General features: G+C 40.8%; 1 protein-coding gene across 12 annotated transcripts in view; it reads left to right on the top strand.

Moving 5' to 3' along the window:
- The window catches only part of Sbno1 (strawberry notch homolog 1), a 61,514-nt gene that overhangs the window by 18,661 nt on the left and 23,107 nt on the right, over positions 1 to 19,746 (top strand). For all 12 annotated transcript variants that reach the window (XR_010039606.1, XR_010039605.1, XM_003462908.5 and 9 more), the window contains 12 exons: positions 1,950 to 2,050; positions 6,344 to 6,440; positions 10,135 to 10,295; positions 11,866 to 11,999; positions 12,166 to 12,256; positions 13,860 to 14,021; positions 14,708 to 14,843; positions 14,916 to 15,021; positions 15,146 to 15,299; positions 15,720 to 15,902; positions 16,954 to 17,051; positions 18,701 to 18,852. Coding sequence is in view for 10 of the 12 variants with exons in the window: in XM_003462908.5 (XP_003462956.1) it covers positions 1,950 to 2,050; positions 6,344 to 6,440; positions 10,135 to 10,295; positions 11,866 to 11,999; positions 12,166 to 12,256; positions 13,860 to 14,021; positions 14,708 to 14,843; positions 14,916 to 15,021; positions 15,146 to 15,299; positions 15,720 to 15,902; positions 16,954 to 17,051; positions 18,701 to 18,852 (1,575 nt within the window). In the remaining 2 variants the exon portion in view is untranslated. The remainder of the gene's footprint in view (positions 1 to 1,949; positions 2,051 to 6,343; positions 6,441 to 10,134; positions 10,296 to 11,865; positions 12,000 to 12,165; positions 12,257 to 13,859; positions 14,022 to 14,707; positions 14,844 to 14,915; positions 15,022 to 15,145; positions 15,300 to 15,719; positions 15,903 to 16,953; positions 17,052 to 18,700; positions 18,853 to 19,746) is intronic.

The raw sequence follows: 19,746 nt of genomic DNA on the forward strand, positions 1-19,746 counted from the left end.
GGTCAGTTATATTGGGATTTTTTTTTGAAGGCACCAGAATGAGGGTGCAGTGGGCTGTAAAGGGCGTCCTGTTCCTGGCAGTTTAAATGAGTGTGTGTACTACCATCAGGCTGTGGGAATGAACTAATGGACTTTTTTTTTTTTTTGGTACTGGGGATTGAACTCTCAACCAAACAGGCACTTAAGTTGCTGAGCTGACACCACCCCCCCTCCCCGCCCTTTTAATGGACTTTGAACAGACAGTTTCTCCCCCAGCTTGCTTATTTCCCTATCTGTGTAAGATAGGTTTTAATACCACATAGGACAGTATATAAGTTCATGCTAGAATTGATTGCTTGGAAGTGGCAACGTTTGTTTATGGGGCGCTTGGGGCATTCTAATGGAATGAATGAAAAGTGACTATGTAGTAACATATAAAGTAATTACAAATTTCAGATAGTCTGATTTTTTTATGTTTAGGTGGGTAGGTCGTGCCTTGTGGATGTGCTTTTATTTCAGGGTCGTTTATCTCAGGGTCATTTGACTGTATCCTGGCAGCTAGGTGCTAGTTGGGAAATCAGAACTGCTTTTCCTTTCCTGCCTTGAAGTGTAGGATGTTGGCCTCATCTGGCAGAGGTAAAGGGCACCTTCTGGAGCAGTTCCAGGTGCTCAGAGGTGGTCAGCAGTTGGTGGAAAATGATTTACTTCTGGCTCTTTGGGTTTGATGAGCAAGCCTGAGAGGCTCTGAGCATTTCCACCCAGACTTCACCTGTGCCTTTGAAACCGACAGAGGTGTGAGCCGCAGTAAGGAGAGCCTGGAGGGCAGAGGGTGAAGCAGCACAGTGGTGTGGCTGATGGAGGGCTCTTTACTACAGTAAGTTCCCCCACAGTGGGTCTTGGAGGTTCAGATAACAGACTGCAAGCCAGGCATCCTTGTGGAATCCTGGAAACCATCAGATTAGACCAGTATTGAAAACAAAAGATTGTAAGTAAATGCTGAAAATAAATGAAGGTTTGCATTGCAGGGGAGCCTCATTTCTTTACTGAGAGATGATGAAGCCTGAACGTTGTAACTGCCCACCCCAAGATTTTGCGTGCTCCACCTCTTGCCTTGTGGGTTTGCCTCTTTGGAGTTCTTGGCCCTTTGGGTTTCTATTTGTATCATGATCTCTTAGTTGAGCTCCTCTTAAAATGCTGTAAACTGATCACTGGCTCTTCCACAGTTGGCTATCTGTGTTCTGGCCTTTGTGTTCAATAGTTTAACTGGTCCTCTAGCTTTTGGACTTGAGGTGAAAGGTTTTTCCCAGATAGTTATCTAGCCTGCTAAGCACTCCAGGTGTTCTCTGGAGAGGCACTTTTTGCCCATTGTGATCTCAGGCCTCCCAGGGACCAGGAGTGCTTCAGGGGTGCCCAGGCTTGCAGCATAGGCTTCAAGCACTCCTGTCTCCCCAGTGCAGTCAGGCAGTGCTAGTTTGATAGTTGGGAGTCTGAAGTTATATGTGTATTTAAGAAGTATTTGAAAATCATCAAAGAAGAAAAGTTCATTATTTGGATCTTCATTCTGAGGACAGGAAGGAAATGAAAAGTTCCCAAGTTGACTTTCTTCTACAAATAATTATTTTGCCTAGAAAAATGAGTAGTATCAAATCTGCAGAGTTTTTTTTTTTTTCTCTCAATGAGCCAACTGGAATGAGCTCTCCAGGTAATAGTGGCTTCTGTATCAGTGTTCAGCCATCACATAGTTCCAGTTAATGTGCTTTTCTCATAATTAAATTTTGTTGTCCCTGCATACTTTTTCTTTGTGAGTTACTTTCTAAAACTAATTATCCTGTAAATGTATATCCTTAATAGGCAGATTGATGTCTCTTGATTAGTTAAGTTGGTAAATATCACTGAATCTTTAGTACAGTAGGCAAAGAAATTGAGATTTTTTTTTCCCTAAAAACTATATATTAATTTTTCCTCTTCAGCTGATGTAAGCAATGGTACAGTGAAGAAAGAGTCATCTAATAAAGAAGTAGCAAGAATATGGATAAATGACATGAAAATGAGAAGTTTTTCACCAACTATGGTGAGTCTCAAATATCTTTGTCTATATTTTTGTGTAGTATGAAAATACAGTTGCAGCTGGGCCTGATGAGACACTCCTGTAATCCCAGCACTCTGGAGGCCGAGGCAGGAAGGGTTGGTGTAAGTTCAGGGCCAGACTGCATTACATAGCAATACCTTGTCTTAAAAAAAACCAGAAACAAAGCCAGGTTTATGAATGCCTCTAACCCCAGCACTTGAGGGACTCGGGCAGGAGGGTTGCTGCAAGCTTGAGGCCAGCCCGAATTCAAGGCCAGCCTGTACTGCGTAATGATACTTGTCTCAAAAAAAGAAAAAGAGAAGTATATTTAACTAAAAGTACTCTAGAACAACCCTCAAAAAACTTTTAAGTGGCAGTAGACTGCTCCATTACATGAACATATGGGGAAACTTAAACTTCTTTGAAAGAATTACACACCAAACAGGGTGATCAAAACATTTGGTGTTTGATAGAAAGTATACAAATACATGTAATACTGATCTTTTTATTAAGAATCTTACATGATCAGGAGAAAAGACATGGTGAGGTTAATTAGAAGTTTGTGACTTTTGGACATGGTAGCACTTGCTTGTAATTCCAGTGTTTGGGAAGCTGAGGCAGGAAGATCGCCGTGAGTTCAAGACCAGCCTACACTACATGGCGAGACTTTTTCTGAAAAAAAGGGAAGAAAAAAACCTTTGACAACTATATTTCAGGAGTGAACTTGAACTAGTTAAGACCTGTCAAAGTTTATAATCTAGTTATGTATTTTTTTTTTTCCTTAAATTTTGGACATGTATCCCTGGGAGGTTGAAGCAAGAGGAGCATGTTTAAGACCAGCCAGGGTTAAATAGTGGGTTCGAGGCCGGCTTGGCCTGCATAGCAAGACCTTGTCTGAAAAACAAAAACAAAAAACAAAAAAAGGGCGGGGGGACCAGGGGTTTAGCTAAGCGACGTAGGTGCCTGCTTGGCAGGTGCCAAGTCATGAATTCATGAGTTCAATCCCTAGCACACACACAAAGAATTAAAATTAGGAAATTTTTTTCTTAGAAATACAGTATGCTAGGGGCTGGGGATTTAGCTCAGCAGAATAACCGCCTGCCTTGCAAGCAGGCAGTCGTGAGTTCGATCCCCGGTACCGATTAAAAAAAAAAAAAGAAATACAGTATGCTTCAGTTTAATTGATTTTTGTGTGTTTATGAACATCTCTATGGATAACACTACGATAGTGGGTTTCCGTAAGAGTGTTGCAGGATTCCCCATTCAGTAAGCATGGGTTGTCATAGTCAGCAGGATTCGGCATCAGTGTGCAGTGTCAGCACAGGGTTGGCTCGGAGTTGGAGGGAGGTAGTACCCCCTAAGCATGGGTTTCCTTCCTTCTTAGGAAGGAAGTTGTGTGCAGCTGCAGTTTGTGGGAGCCTTGGACAAGGCTCTTTAAGGGGGGTGCCAGGGTAGTAACAGACACAGAGGACAGGGCAGTCTTGTGCTTGGGTGAGCCTAGCCGGGATGCTTGGTTCACTGGAAGAAGTGGCAGTGGAAGATGTGGGCTCTTGAGGTGAGCTTGAAGGACTTTGGGATGGTGTGGTCTCTGAAAGGAGCCTCTGCAGGTGTATGGGAGAGGCCCGCTCCTGACTCAGGCAGGTGAGTGGGAAGAGGCACCTTAGTAATCTATAGGGGGATAAGAGGGCCTCACCTGGGGGATTTACTTTTGGTAATACTGGGAATTAAACTCAGGGCCTTCACACTGAGCTATGTTCCCATTTCCCATGGTCCCAGTCACTAAGGTGCCCAGGCCAGACTCAAACTTGTGAGCCTTGTGGCTCAGCCTGCCAGGGTATTGGGGTTATAGGCATGCATCTGTACCCTACAATATTGGGGATTTTAAAAGTGTGAGGGAAAATGAAACAGGAGAGTGATGGCTGTCTGTATAATACCAAAAGACTACAAGGTCTTGGCCTCAGAAGGTGGCATTGGAGGTGGCCCAGTGACCAGTTCCTGAGATTTTCAGTGGGCGCCGGAAGAGTGAATGCAGGCAGCATCCCATTTCCTTAGTGGTTGTACGTCAGTAGCACTTTGGAGTTGATTTTCTTAGCCATACACGTATCTTTAAGAAATGTTTGATGCAGAGCTTTTGTCCCATTCCACTCCATAAACACTTTCACCATAGTGTGGGGGGAGTTCTGGGCCTCTCGAGATGCACGGTCCATTGGATTACCAGTGGTAGTCTGTGGAGCATCACGCAAACAGATGCACTTTCCTGGGCTCTGCAGTGTTTGGAGGAATTTTGAATACTTTGTGGGCCCAAGGAATTCTGATTTCTAGGTTCCATTAGAAAATGGGGAGGCCTGACAGCCCCAACCCCGCACACCTCAGCTTGTAAAACTCATGAGCTGCATCGTTCCCCAGGTGCCAGCTCTCTTGGCTGCTGCTTAGGCTGGGGCTTGATACCAGTTACCAGTTTACAACCACCTGGTTTAAAAGTACTCCCTGTCTGATCCCCATCTGGTCCTTGGATTTTGTGACCCTTCAATATCCCAGTTTACCCTTCAATTATACCCCTGGTGATTTTTCTAAAAATCTAAGTGGAAACTGGGTGTGTTGGCACATAGTTATTATCTCAGCTACTAGAGAGGCTGAGGTAGAAGGATGACGGGTTGGGATGTGAACCCTGCATAGTGGTTCAGGCCTGTAATGCCAGCACTCTGAGGGTCTGAGACAGGAGGATCACAAGTTGGAGTCCAGCTTAAGCAGTATGACCCTGCCTCAAAATTAAAAATAGAGGGGCTGGGGATTTAGCTCAGTGGCATAAGTGCCTGCCTTGCAAGCAGGTAGTCATGAGTTTGATCCCCGGTACCGATTAAAAAAATAGTAATAATAATTAAAAAAATTAAAAATAGAGACTGGCTGTGGTGGTGCATCCCTGTAATCCTAGCATGTGGGAGACTGAGGCAGGAAGAATGACTTGAGTTTGAGACCAGCTTAGTCTACATAGTTCAAGACCAGTTTGAACTATGCAAAGAGATCCTTTCTCAAAAATAAAACAAAAATTTAAAAACAGGAAAGGATTGGGGTTATAGCTCAATGTGAAGGTCCTGAGTTCAACCCCACTATCACACACACACACACACACACACACACACACACAAATTGGAGGCCAAGCCAGACGTAATTTGACCTGGGCAGTTTAGCAAGAGTCCGTTTTTAAAAAAATTTAGATGGAGGAAGAAAAGGGAGAAACAAGGAAGTTTGATAATTATAGCATAGATCCTCTTGTTTTATGGTTGGTGTAAAAGTGTAGAGGACTCAGAATTTTGGTAAGTTGCCCCAAGGATACAGAGTGAAATAATTGTGTGGGGTATCAGATGTATTTCTCTGTTGGTTCTGTTTTTCTCCAGTGTCTAACGATGAGTTTCATTTCTGTGACCATTGGGAGTTTGGGATTTTATCTCCGCACTTGCGGGGTGAGGCTCCTGAGATGTTTGCGGGGTGAGGCTCCTGAGATGCTTCGCCTGCTCCTTGTTTCCTTCATGCCAGTGTACTTGGTCCCCCAGACCGGGAGCTGGGGGCTTGGACTGCATCTTCCTCTTCCTCCTCCTCCTCCTTCCTCCATCTGTGAGGTTTCACAGCAGCCTTCTCTTCCTGTCCTCTGTACCAGCAGCTTCCCATGGCTTTATGGGGGTGACAGAGGTGCTGGTGACTAGTGTCTCCCTGCTCTCATTCTTCCCACTCCTGGTGTAAGGTCCGTGGAGAAAGATGGAAACACGCAATGGCTTGCCAACCACGGCCTGCGTTACCCTGTCACCTTAGAACCCTTGCCACCACTCGGTTTTCCTCGAGAGGTTGAGGGGAAATCCGTGGCTGCTTCTCTGTACTTGCTATGTGGGCACTTGGAAATGGACATGAATCTCTGCTCCAGAGGAGCCCTAAACTTTTCTCCTGGGCTGGACTAGCTTCCAGGGTCTGAGAGAAGGAAGCAGGTGGAGGTGAACTGAGGGGAGGGTGGCTGTGACCCAGAAGGGCCCTGCTAAGGGCACATGGACTGTGCGTGGGATGCTGTGACAGGAAGGCAATGCCCAGGGGAGATGGTGGCTGCAGGGCAGTGGCACCTTGTGCTGACCTTCTCATGTAATGGGCAGAGCAGATCACCACTGGAGAAGTGGGGAAGCCAGAGTTGAGAGAACATGCAGGTGGTCCCTGGTCGGTGGTTACAGGGTTCTGGTGTAAGATTATCCCGCGGGCTGCCTGGGCCTCCAGTCTCCGGACGCGTGGCTGAACGTACTTTCTCTGTTGTTACAGAAGGTTCCTGTTGTAAAAGAGGAGGATGAGCCAGAAGAAGAAGACGAAGAAGAAATGGGCCATGCTGAAACCTATGCAGAATATATGCCAATAAAATGTATGTCTTGGAGATTTGTCAAAAAAATTCTGGGTTCTTTATGAACTTACATAACTCACCCTTGTACATTTATCTGATGGGCCATTTCAGCTATGTATCCCAGCAGTTGATAAGTGGTTATTTAGGTATGGGGGATTGAACTCATGACCTGACACTTACCAGACAGAGATTTAGGCTGCTGAGCTAAATTCCCGACTCTTAAGCTCTGTTTTTTTTTTTTTTTTTAATGTCTTTTTCGTTTTTATCGGTACCAGGAATCAAATTCACGACTGCCTGTTTGCAAGGCAGGCGCTTATGCGGCTGAGCTAAATCCCCAGCCCCCTGTTTTTAAAATACGTGAACCTTTTACTGAGAATTTTTTCAGTATACACATTTAAAACATTTAGATAGAAGTGTTTGGGCCAAGGGTATAGCCCAGCTGCACAGTGCCTGCCTGGCAAACACAATGTCCTAAGTTCAATTCCTAGTACCATAAACAAAGATTGAAGTGTTTGAAACAAAGACTAAGGAGGATTTTTATTTTGTTTCAAGTTAGTGTTGCTTATATAGTGATAATAAAAGTATCTTAACTGCTAGGCGTGGTGGTTTATGCCTGTAATCCCAGCACTTGGGAGGCTTAGGCAGGAGGATTTTTGGGAGTTCAAGACCAGCCTGGGCTACAAAGTGAGCTCAAGGCCAGCCCAAACTGCATAGAGACCCTGTCTCAAAAAGACCAAAAACAACAACAACAACAAAACGTATTTTAATTCAATTGTAGCTATAAAAGATACATACTTTAGGGGCTGGGGTTTTAGCTCGGCAGCATAAGCGCCTGCCTTGCAAGCAGGCAGTCATGAGTTCGATCCCCGGTACTGATAAAAATGAAACAGACCAAAAAAAAAAAAAAACAAGATACATAGTTTACATCTGGCATAATGACACGCCTGTGATCCCAGCACTTGGGAGTCTGACAGGATGGTCCCTGTGATTTCAAGGCCAACCTGAATTACATAGATCCCATCTTAGAAAATGGAACAACAACAGAAAAGCACACCAAACTGTATTTTATTTTGTTGTTTATTTTTTGAAACTTTATTGTAATTTGCATTATATAATGTTCATCATAGGGATTTTATTTTGTTGTTTATTTTTTGAAACTTTATTGTAATTTGCATTATATAATGTTCATCATAGGGAGTTTGTGCTTGTATAGGCTTTATCTTCGTCCTTTTCTTCTTTCCTCCTCTTCCTTCTTTTTCCTCTTTCTTTTCCCGTTCCCCTACATTTCCCTCTATTTCCAAAAGCTTTGATTGCATTACAAATGTGTAGTTTAACTTTGTATGTATATATCCTGTTGAACATTATAAAACCATTGGAATTCTTGTTTTGTTTTTTGATGCTGGGGATTGAACCAGGGCAATAAGTTGCCCAAGCTGGGCTTGGAGTCCTCCTGCTGCAGCCTCCAAGCCTGCTGGGATTATCAACATGTGCTGCCACACCAGCTCACCATGAGTCTATTTTTTTTTTTTTTTTTTTTTGTCTTTTTCCTTTTTATCCGTACTGGGGATCAAACTCACGACTGCCTGTTTGCTTATGCCGCTGAGCTAAATCCACAACCCTACCATGAGTCTTTTGTTTTGAATTTTATTAATAAATAACTTGTGCTATTTGAATTTATTGATTTTCATTAATATCATTTTTTGCCTTTTGTGTAACATTCATGATTCATGTTTTAGTGGTCACTTTCTGAAAATGAAAGTAACATAGCTTTTGTACAGAAATTTTCATTCATTATTTATATAGAAATTGAATAAATGTAAGTCTAGATTGTGTTTTGTATGTTACTAATATGTATAAAAAATCATTAATAGTATTTAAACTAAAATATTTTAATAACTTTGTAAAGACCCCAAGATTCTGTAACTTTCTTGTCATTCAAAGTGAGGGTTTTTTTTTTTTTTTGTCTTTTTCCTTTTAATGGTACCGGGGATCGAACCAAAGTAAGTTTTAGAGGGGGTGGTAGTTTATTGGGTCAGTGGCAAAGTGCCTGCCTGGCAAATATGAGGTTAGAAGTTGAGTTGCTGTTAACAAAAAAAGATAAAAAAAAGTTTTAGAGCTGGATATGGTGATGCACTCCTGTAATCCAAACACTTGGAAGCTAAGCCAGGAGGTTTGCCTGAGTTCATGGCCAGCTTTCACTACATAATGAGTTTAAGGCCGGCCTGAACAGGCTCAATAACGTTTTAGTGCCAGAATGCCAACACATTCTTATAGTTATTCCGGAGGTGGGTGCAGGGGCATTTAAAGTTTGAGGTCAGCCTGGGCAAGACCTTTAGGAGAGCTGTCTGAAAAATTTAAAGGTGCTTAGGATGTACCTGGGCTTCCCCGCCCCCCTTCATATAATTTTTTACTGGGAGGAAAAAATTGAGTTTGCCTCTCTGACCCTTTTTTTTTTTTTTTTTTTTTTGTCTTTTTCATTTTTATTGGTACCAGGGATTGAACTCACAACCACCTGCTTGCAAGGCAGGTGCTTATGCTGCTGAGCTAAATCCCCAGCCCCTCTCTGATCCTTTAAACTAGAGAGAGGTCAGCCCACAGGGTCTGTATGTACTGCTTGTCTTAGCAAATAAAGTTTTATTGGAACATAGGCATGCTCGCTGGTTTAATTATTGTCAGTGATTGCCTTTATACTGTAATAACAGTGTTTACTAGTTATGAAACAGTCTGAATGACCTGTGAAGCTGAGAACACTTAACTGCTTAACCTTTATAGAAAAAGTTTGTCAGTCACTATTTAAAATTACTCATATTGTACATTTTGGGGAGTTAGTTGCCATTTAATTTTATGCTATAGTTTCCTTCCTAAGTGAAATTTCTTCCTAAGTGAAATTATACTGTGAACTTTTGCAAAATGAAATAAGTAACTTTTAAATAAAACCTCTCTAGTCTGGGGCAGTGGGTTATATTCATTTCTGGATAATCTTATGTATTAATTTAAGGTTTTTGTTTGTTTTTGGTTTTGGGTTTTTTTGTCTTTTTCGTTTTTATCAGTACCAGGGGTTGAACTCACGACTACACACTTGCAAGGCAGGTGCTTATGCTGCTGAGCTAAATCCCCAGCCCCTTGGTTTTGGTTTTTTTAGATAGGGTCTCAATGAGTAGCCCAGGCTGGCATTGAATTTGCTTATGTAGCCCCTCATGGCCTCAAACTCACAGCGATCCTCCTTCCTTACCCTCCCGAGTGCTGCAATTACAAGAATGCACCACCATGCCTGGCTCTGAACTTATTTTTTTATTTATTACTTTATTTTTGTTTTGAAATGCAGTCCGTTTGTTTTCCAGGCAAGGCTCCAATTTGTAGGCTCTTGGGATCCTCCCAAGATGCTTGGCTAGATCAATGATTTTAAACTAGATGTTTTTTATCAGCAAGTCTTCATATAAGTTGTCCATAATTGTTAGATCATTTTAGTCAAATTTAAGGAGTACTTTACAGTCTCAGAGACTTTTTTGTGATACTGCAGCTTGAACCCAAAGTTATGCGGATACAAGTTTGCTGAGTAACATCCGCAGGGCAACATGTCACTTTATGGAGGTTCAGAATAAATAGTGCCTCAGACATTTTCTGCATCATAGGGGAAATCTTGCAGTATCTTGTAATTAAATTGGGAATGTTAGTAGAATGAAATAATTGAAGTATTTTTCAATTTTTCATCCAGTAAAAATTGGCCTGCGCCATCCTGATGCTGTAGTAGAAACTAGCTCTTTATCCAGTGTCACTCCTCCCGACGTGTGGTACAAAACGTCCATCTCTGAAGAGACCGTCGACAGTGGCTGGTTATCAGCATTACAGCTCGAGGCAATTACATATGCAGCCCAGGTAAACATTGCACATAACATGTTGGTCCATACAGTGGAGTTTTAATTAAAGAAAAAATTACCTTGTATGGAAAAATTCCTGAATGTTTTTTTAATAGCTTTATGTGTTACAAAATGAGGCAGTATCTAAGAGATAAGCAGAATGTATTTTTAGTGGAAATAGTGAATACTGTAACATTTTGTATTTACATAGGTTTGTATTTATATATATATATACATATATATATATATATATATATATATATATATATTCTGTATAAAACTTAAAAATACAGTGATACCTGCCTACCCATGTTCAGAATCCCTAAATTATGCAAGTCAGTGTATCTGTCAACAGCTAAATGGATGAAGAAAATATTACATATATACTAAGGAGTACTGTTCATTTAAAGAAGAATAAAGTTGAGTTGTTTATAGGAAAATGTATAGGTCTTAAAATCAGAATGCTAAGTGAAAGAAATCAGTGAAACCCTGGAGAGGTTAAATATTGCATGGTTTTTCTTATATGAGAAACTTAAAATGTAAATAATTTAAAGAACAAAATCAAAGATGGTAAGAGAACAGAATTTAAAACATACGTGTCCTTTTTTGGGGGACGTCTTTTTTGAGACAGGGTCTTGCTATGCAGTTCAGGCTGGGCTTAAGCTCATGTTGTAATCGAGGCTGGTATTGAACTCACAATGATACTCCTGTCTCAGCCTCCCAAGTGCTGAGATACAGGCGTGCACCCCCATGCCTGACAATATATATCTTTTAACCTAACAATTCCATTATTAGGAATCTATTCCTCAGATAGGAATATGCCTATAGTGATCCCTCCTTCCCCCAGTCAGAACGATTTGACTACCTGCATTGTTGGAAGTGATTGAATAAACTGGTGTTACTATGCCATGTGAAGTATTGTAGAGGGCTTTAAAAAATCAAACTAGGATTAACACCAGTTTTCTTACATCGGATTTTAATCATGTTCCTTTTTTTTTTTTTTTTTTTTGGAGACAGAGTCTTGCTGTGCAGTTCAGGCTGGCCTTAGGCTCACTTTGTAGCCCAAGGCTGGTCTCAAACTTACAACGATCTTCGTGCCTCAGCCTCCTGAGTGCTGGGATTACAGGAGTGTGCCACTACGCTCTACTTCATGCTCCATTCTGTAAAATAAGTAATGACCCAAATAATCCAATATCTCCCATAATTATGCATGACATGCAGCGTAGTATTTGATTATGTAAGTGTTGAAAGGAGCATGGAAGGCTTCTCACCAGTTTGTAAATTCCTCAGATTTGCAGCACGAGGATTGCTGCAAGTTCAAGTTTGCAGCCAGCCTGGGCTACATAATGAATTCAAGACCAGCCTGTGCTACTTAGTGAGGGTGAGACCCTGTCTGAAAAGAATAAAAATGTCTTGGTGCAAGAGAGGGTAGCAAGAAAGAAAATGTAGTAAATCTGTGGACAGTACCCACATTAACTAAGGCCAGACCTTCTGGCATTGATGTAGCAAAAGGCAGGCATGTTCCTGAAACTGTGTGAAAGGTTCTGGAGATGATGGAGGCTTAGTTACTTGTCTTCTCTTTTTTTCAGCAACATGAAACATTCCTACCTAATGGTGATCGTGCTGGCTTCTTAATAGGTGATGGTGCTGGTGTAGGGAAAGGCAGGACGATAGCAGGAATCATCTATGAAAACTACTTGTTGAGTAGAAAGAGAGCACTGTGGTAAGTGTCGGGAACAGGCTGTGGGAGGCTCCATTTGTGGACAGCTTGGCATGCGGGAATGGGTTTAATGGAATGGGTATTTTTAAGTGTTCCAACTGGCATCATTCCTAAATTCTACTAGAGTAGTGTAACTTGGATTTAGTTTGTTTTTTTCTTTTTATGACAGGTTCAGTGTTTCAAATGACTTAAAGTATGATGCTGAAAGAGATTTGAGGGATATTGGAGCAAAAAACATTTTGGTCCACTCATTAAATAAGGTATGAAAACTTCTGTTTACCTGGTTATTGAGTAAATATTGAACCCACCTGTGAGGTGGGAATAACCATCTCTACTTTGTAGGATTGTTAGGATTCAGTGTGTTATTCCAAGCGCAGCCACTCCTGTTGGTACATATGTTACTGTGTGCCCGGTACCACGCCAAGGAGTGGCTGTGTAGTGAGCAAGGAAAACAGGCATTGTCCCTGCTGCCATGGAATTTGATTTCTCAGTCTTTAGTTATTTTGTCTTAGTTTCTTTTTTTTTTTTTTTTTTTTTTTTAAATTTTTTTTTTTTTTCTTTTTCCTTTTTATCGGTACGGGAATCGGACTCACAACCGCCTGCTTGCAAGGCAGGTGCTTATGCCACTGAGCTAAATCCCCAGCCCCTTTTGTCTTAGTTTCTTTTTTTCTTTTTTTTTTTTTTTTTTTTTTTTTTGTCTTTTTCATTTTCATCGGTACCAGGGATCGAACTCACGACTGCCTGCTTCCAAGGCAGGCGTTTATGCCGCTGAGCTAAATCCCCAGCCCCTTGTCTTAGTTTCTTAAGTACTTTTTTTTTTTGGTACCAGGGATCAAACTCATGACCTTGTACTTGCCAGGCAGGCGCTTAGTCTGCTGAGCTAAATCCTTGACACTCTCAAGTACGTTTATGTGGCTGTTTGTGTGGTGTGTGTAGAGAGGCTGTCCTTGTCACCGTAGGGCACCAAGTGCTGTGCAAGGGACCTTGTGGGTTAGAGATTTGGTTCGTATTCCTCTGGCTCATGAACTTGGTGCGTGTACCTGTGTTCATGGCAAAAGAGTTCATAAGAAAGTGGGTGATATGCCTAAAACGCAGTCTACTGTGACTAGAATCTTGATGTTCATTTAGGAAGTCTTCATTGATACACTGTGTTGGTTATCAAGGTAAAACACAGTTCCTGTAACTGCCTTTCTGCAAATAAGTAAATGCAAATCTGCTGTCCTGCTGCCCTGAGTTGGTTCATGGTCCAACAGAGTAGTTTGTTAGCTTAAAATTGTTTTAAATGGGGGCTGGGGATTTAGCTCAGCGGCATAAGCACCTGCCTTGCAAGCAGGCAGTCGTGGGTTCGATCCCCGGTACCGATAAAAAGGAAAAAGACAAAAAAAAAAAATTTGTTTTAAATGATCGTGTATGAATAGTTTAAAACTGAAAGCATACAGGTAAGACCTGTAAATATCTTAATCCTGAGCAGTGTAATCCAAAGGGGTTACATTAACTAATACTCTTTCAGAATTTAATCACAGTGCTTTGCTGTAGTAAATGGATAGTAAATATTTGTGGAGTAGATACTGTGACTTGTTTCTAAAGGGGTGTTTGATTATTATTTTTTGAATGATGGACTCCCTTGAGACTTTGAAAATTGCACCATTATACCATAATATGTGTGTGTGTGTGTGTTTGTGTGTGCGTGCGCGCATGCATGCATGCGTTTGTGTACAAGACATTTTGTGTTGTATCTTAGGAAGTGTTTGGACTTTTTTCAGCCTATTAGGAACCTATTCAGTTTAAGAGGTCCTGCTATAGAATTTTGGGTCAGATAAATGTTTCCCAGACTAATTATAGCCTTTTCTTTTCTGATTTTAGTTTAAATATGGAAAAATTTCTTCCAAACATAACGGGAGTGTGAAAAAGGGTGTTATTTTTGCTACATATTCTTCTCTTATTGGGGAAAGCCAGTCTGGTGGCAAATATAAAACTCGGTTGAAACAACTTCTGCATTGGTGCGGTGACGACTTCGATGGAGTGGTATCCTTTATGACAACTGTGATTCTATTTTTTAATGGCATAAAAGTATAATAAAACAGACTTTTGGCAAAGGAGAGTCCTAGGATTAGATGAATAGATTGTTGGGATGGCAGTTTTAATTATTAGATTCCCAGACGGCTGGAAAGTTGAGTCAGTTTGTCAGAGAAATAACTGATTTAGGAAAAGATGAGTAGGTGAGAGCGGTGCTGGGTGTGGTCACTTAGGTGGGTGTTCACATTAAATGGCAGGGCACCGAGACACCAAGTGAAAGGAACATTGTGTGATTTTAAAATGTATTGTTCACAGTTTATCATAAGTTATCCTGTGCGAAGCATCACATGTTGTGAAATGCTGGGTAATTTGGGTCCCTGTTACAGTGTGTACTGGTATACACAGTTCATTTTTTCCAGCATAATCTGTGGTGGACGCGTCTTGCTATAGAAAACCCATTGCTGCATCCTAGTTGGAAATTAAATGCCTGGCTAAGCTAAATACGGTAGCAGTCAGTGTGCGCCTGAAAGCTGGGCGGGAGAGTGGCTGGCTGTGTGGGAGAGGCACCTGGATGGCCTCCTTCATACCGGTAAAGAAGAGGCCCTCTGAATCTTTGGGGAGCTGAATGTTAACTCTTCCTAAAGAACTGATACATGTTAAGGAATGTAGCATATTCCTTAACTCAGTCCTTACAGATAGTGTTTGATGAGTGTCATAAAGCAAAAAACTTATGTCCTGTTGGTTCTTCAAAACCCACCAAGACAGGCTTAGCAGTTTTGGAGCTTCAGAACAAATTGCCAAAAGCCAGAGTTGTTTATGCAAGTGCCACTGGTGAGTATTATTTAATTTAAAAAATAGGTATAAATTCTATTTGCAGCTATAGTATATTTGGGGATTTTCCAGGTGCTTCGGAACCGCGTAACATGGCCTATATGAACCGCCTTGGAATCTGGGGTGAAGGAACTCCATTCAGAGAATTCAGTGATTTCATTCAAGCAGTGGAGCGCAGGTAATGCAGCTTGTGGTGCATGCTGTGTTCATTCGCACTGGGAAACACATTACTGCTAAGCCCTACACTGTAGATTAAAGTCCTGCTTTACTTGATAGTTACTGAGTGTTTTCATTTTCTTCAGAGGTGTTGGTGCCATGGAGATAGTTGCTATGGATATGAAGCTTAGAGGAATGTACATAGCCCGACAGCTGAGTTTTACTGGAGTGACCTTCAAAATTGAGGAAGTTCTGCTTTCTCAGAACTATGTTAAAATGTATAACAAAGCAGTCAAATTGGTGAGAAGTGTTTTTTTTTTTTTTTCTTTGTCTGAGAAGTGTTTCTTAATTCCTAATGTTTTCGGTGTACAAATAATATTGGTTGGTTTTGTCCATTGTAATGTCTGTCGGCTCATAGGAATGCATTTCTGCTATGAAATGACAGGAAAATTACCACAACAAGTCATTTAACCAATATCTTTATTTTCTAAAACTTCCAGTTTTCACTAAAGTGATCCATCAAAAAAATAGCCATTTACTTGAGTGATACAGTTCTCAAAAAATGGCATTATATGTAAGTGTATTCTAAACTGGCTGTCTTAGGGAGTAAGAATATTAAGACAGCTCAGAAGCTCTCCAGGTTACTATTATCTTTATTGAAGGTCATTGTAAAGTAACTGCTCAGAGATAAAGCATGTATACTGTTGGCTTTGTCTGTAGTGGGTCATCGCCAGAGAGCGGTTTCAGCAGGCCGCAGACCTGATTGATGCTGAGCAGCGGATGAAAAAGTCCATGTGGGGCCAGTTCTGGTCTGCACACCAGAGGTTCTTCAAGTACTTGTGCATAGCGTCCAAAGTGAAGAGGGTTGTGCAACTAGCACGGGAGGAAATCAAGAATGGAAAAGTAAGTTGTACAACTTACTCAGAGATTGAATACTTTTCGTTATATTCTTGTGGGACGGAGGTTTCTCTCTTAACGAAGTCAAGTCTTTGTAAAGGATAATTACAAAAAGACTAATATAGTAGGATTTTAAAATGTAGTTTTAAAAATTAAGAAAGCACTGACTATTTAGATAGTTCAAGGAGTGACAAAATAAGTACCAGTCCAGTTTGACCATTACCACTGATAACCACAGATCCACTAACAGATACTGCCTGAAGCCAACTCCCTGTCCAGAGACTGAACCTCGGGCCACTGTGCTGCACTCCCCAGCTCTTTTAAAATTGGAGATTGACTCCAGGGCTTTTTGTACTAAGCTACTTCCCCAGCCCTTTTTAATTATTTGCTGATTTATTTATTCAGGTTGGCCTTGAACTCATGGTGTAGCCCAGGCTGGCCTTGTGGCCATCCTTTTTCCTCAGCCTCCAGGTATCATAGTTATGTGCCACCATGCTTGGCTGCAAACTTGAGATCTTTTTGCTTCATTCTTCCAGAATACCAAAAGTGCAAGTGTGCACCCTCATGCCCAGTTGATTTTTTTCCTTTTTGAAGACTTTATCTGTTTAAAACACAAGAGGCTGTAAATCCGTAATGGCAGAGGTGTTAGTCATGCTATTATGATCTATTTTCTGTTTTAAGCATGTCTGAAATATATAATATAAATACATTTCAAAATAATAGTCTTTGAAATCTTTAGTTTTTGTTAAATATTTAAAATACATCTTAAGGTCATGATGCACAGTATGTTAACCATTGTTGCTCTAATTTTTATGAAAATTTTTTCATAGTTTTTATATTTATTAATAAAAAATGCATTTGATAAAGTCAAAAGTTAAAAGGCTGGGTGTGATAGAGCAGGCCTGTGATTCCCAGCATTTGTGAGGCTGAGGCAGGAGGATCTCTGTGAATTCATGGCCAGCTTGGGCTACATAATGAGACCCTGTCTTAAAAAAGATTTTAAAAAAAAGGCCAACAAGCATGTGTTATTTGTAACTACCTTACTTTCTTCTTACAGTGTGTTGTAATTGGTCTGCAGTCTACAGGAGAAGCTAGAACATTAGAAGCACTGGAAGAAGGTGGAGGAGAATTGAATGATTTTGTTTCAACTGCCAAGTAATGTGTTTGTTTATGTTACTTTTTGAGTTTCTTCCATTAGTTCAGATACTGGCACATCTTGACAAAGTTTTGCATCACCTATGTATCATCTTTAAAAGCTTTCCTAATTTGATTTTTTTGCCATTCTGTGCCAATCTGTATTACATTTTATCCATTAGAAAACAGTAAAAATATATCTGGGTACAGTGTTGTACACTTATAATCTCAGCATTCAGGGTTACAACCTGGACTATGTAGGGTGTTGAAGGCCCGCCTGCATCCTATAGTGAGACCCTGTCTCGAAGCAAAACAAAATAGTAACTTAGAAATGTCATAATCTTGACATAATGTTACATGTTCTATCAGTATTTATTACAATATATGGATTAACAGAAGTACTTTATTCTTTGTTTAAACACCTTGGAAATCTGGTTGAGTTTGAGTTTGACTTGTATGTATGTATAATTACCATTATTTTCTAGAGGTGCACCACCTAGTTTCCCCTGATACCATAAAATCTGTAAAATTGAAATTTAGGCAAGTGATCTTCAAAAGCTGTTAAAAATGTTATTTCTGACAATAAAATTAGTAACCTGGTTTCTGCCACTTTACATCTACTCTTAGAATACTTCTAAGTGCTACATTGAAGATAGATAAAATTGAAAATTACTTTTGTTTTTGTTCTGTTTGATTCCTTGAGAGAGGGTCTCTATGTAGCTAAGGCTGGCCTACTCATTGGGATCCTCCTGCCTCAGCCTCTCAAGGGCTGGGATTACAGGCATGCAGCACCACACCGGATGATGATAGGGAGTTCGAGGCCAACCTGGACTGCATAGCAAGACCTTGTCTCAAAAAAAAACAAAGTTTCTGTAGTTTCACCAGTTTTCCTTCTTTGTCGTCGTCTTCTTCTTCTTCTTTTTTTTAAATAATGAATTTTCTGATGGATCTTTTCAGGGAGGACCTCATTTTGTTTTATTGATAAGTCAGGGTGGTTTTGGCTGTTGCCCATGCTTAAACACCGACTCAAGTGATCCACTGATCTCAGGCTCTCAAGTAACTGGAAGTATAGATATATAGCACTGTACCTCACTCCCTGTTACACTCTTACGTTTGCTTTTTACTTTGTTACCGGCAATCAAACTCATAACGTCATGCTTGCCAGGCAGGCACTGTGCCACTGAGCTATGGCCCTGTTTATTTTTTAGCAGAGCCTCAGTATGCATTTCAGGCTAGCCTTGAACTCATGGTGCTCCTCCTCCCTCTGCCTTACTTGTTTTTTTGTACCGGGGATGGAACTCAAAACCTTATGCTTGCAGGCAGGCACTTAAACCACTGAGCTAAATCCTTGGCTTCCTAAGCCTCTCGAGTGCACGGATTATAACTATGTGCCACCGACCGTAGCCTCCTATTACATTTTTACATAGCTACATAGAAAACGTAAAATAATTTTTTAAAGTTTAAAAATTGCACGTATGACTTTGCTTCCTTTTTTTCTCCAGTGGGATGGGGTTTACCTTGAAAATTAAAATGCATTGAGGAGTATTATTTGTACTTCACAAGATTGAAAAAGTGTGTTTCTTTTAAAATGATATATTCAATATATTCATATGCCATAGTACGTGATTTTTTCAGGTGAAGCAGTAATTGTCACTGTCCCTCTCCTACAGAGGAGTGTTGCAGTCACTCATTGAAAAACACTTCCCTGCTCCAGACAGGAAAAAATTGTATAGTTTGCTGGGAATCGATCTGACAGCTCCGAGTAACAACAGTTCTCCCAGAGATAGCCCTTGTAAGGAAAGCAAAACGAAGAAGCGGAAAGGTGAGCCCTGGAGCTGCTGTTGGGAGTGCTGTGGATGGGCGTGCTTTGAAGCAGCAGGATTTGGGGAAGGAACTGCTTTTCTTAAACTAGCAAGTCGTTGTGTGTGTTCAGTGTTACCCTCGTACTCTGGAATGCACAGGTAACCGACCTGCTGTTTTTAATTAGAACATGAGCTGTTAACTGGTACTGGGCACTGGAGTTTTTAGACTTAGGTTTATTGTTTAACCCGTCAGGAGTCCTGAGGAAGTTATGTTTTATTTTTTGTTTTACAGATAGAAATTTAAACACAGTAAGATTGAGAGGTTAAATGTTTCCAGATTCACATAACTAATGACTGATGCACAACAACTAAAATACGGGTCTCTCTTTGTCAAAGCTGATTTTTAGGAAATACCTAACTAGGTGGGGAGGACTGTAAAGAGGCTTGGGCTAGGTTCCTGATTACTGGGAGAACACTCCCCATGTTGACAATTTTTTGGTAGTTTTTTTTTTTCCTTAATACAAGCGAATCAAACTCATGACTTTGCGCTTGCCAGGCAGGTGCTTATGCCATTGAGCTAAACCCCTGGCTCACCATGTAACAGTTTGTAACACACATTAGGGTTTGCTGTTTGTATGTTTACTGACATAATCAACTGATTGACTGTTGTGTCTTAGTAGTTTCAACGCCCTGGGTTCAGTGCCCAGTGTTGTGCAAAACAAATTGATCAATATAAAAACCTATGATAGCCATGCATGGTAGCACATGCCTGTAATTGTAGCACTTGGGAAGCTGAGGCAAGAGGATCATTGCAAATTCGAGACCAGCCTTGTGGGTTACAAAGTGAGCTCAAGGCCAGCCAGAACATTATAGTGAGACCCTGTCTCAAAAAGACAAAAAACAATGACAACAAC

Source organism: Cavia porcellus, unplaced genomic scaffold (assembly GCF_034190915.1).
Source record: "Cavia porcellus strain 051 isolate PalLab524CR breed Dunkin Hartley unplaced genomic scaffold, mCavPor4.1 scaffold_16, whole genome shotgun sequence".
Taxonomy (NCBI): Eukaryota; Metazoa; Chordata; class Mammalia; order Rodentia; family Caviidae; genus Cavia; species Cavia porcellus.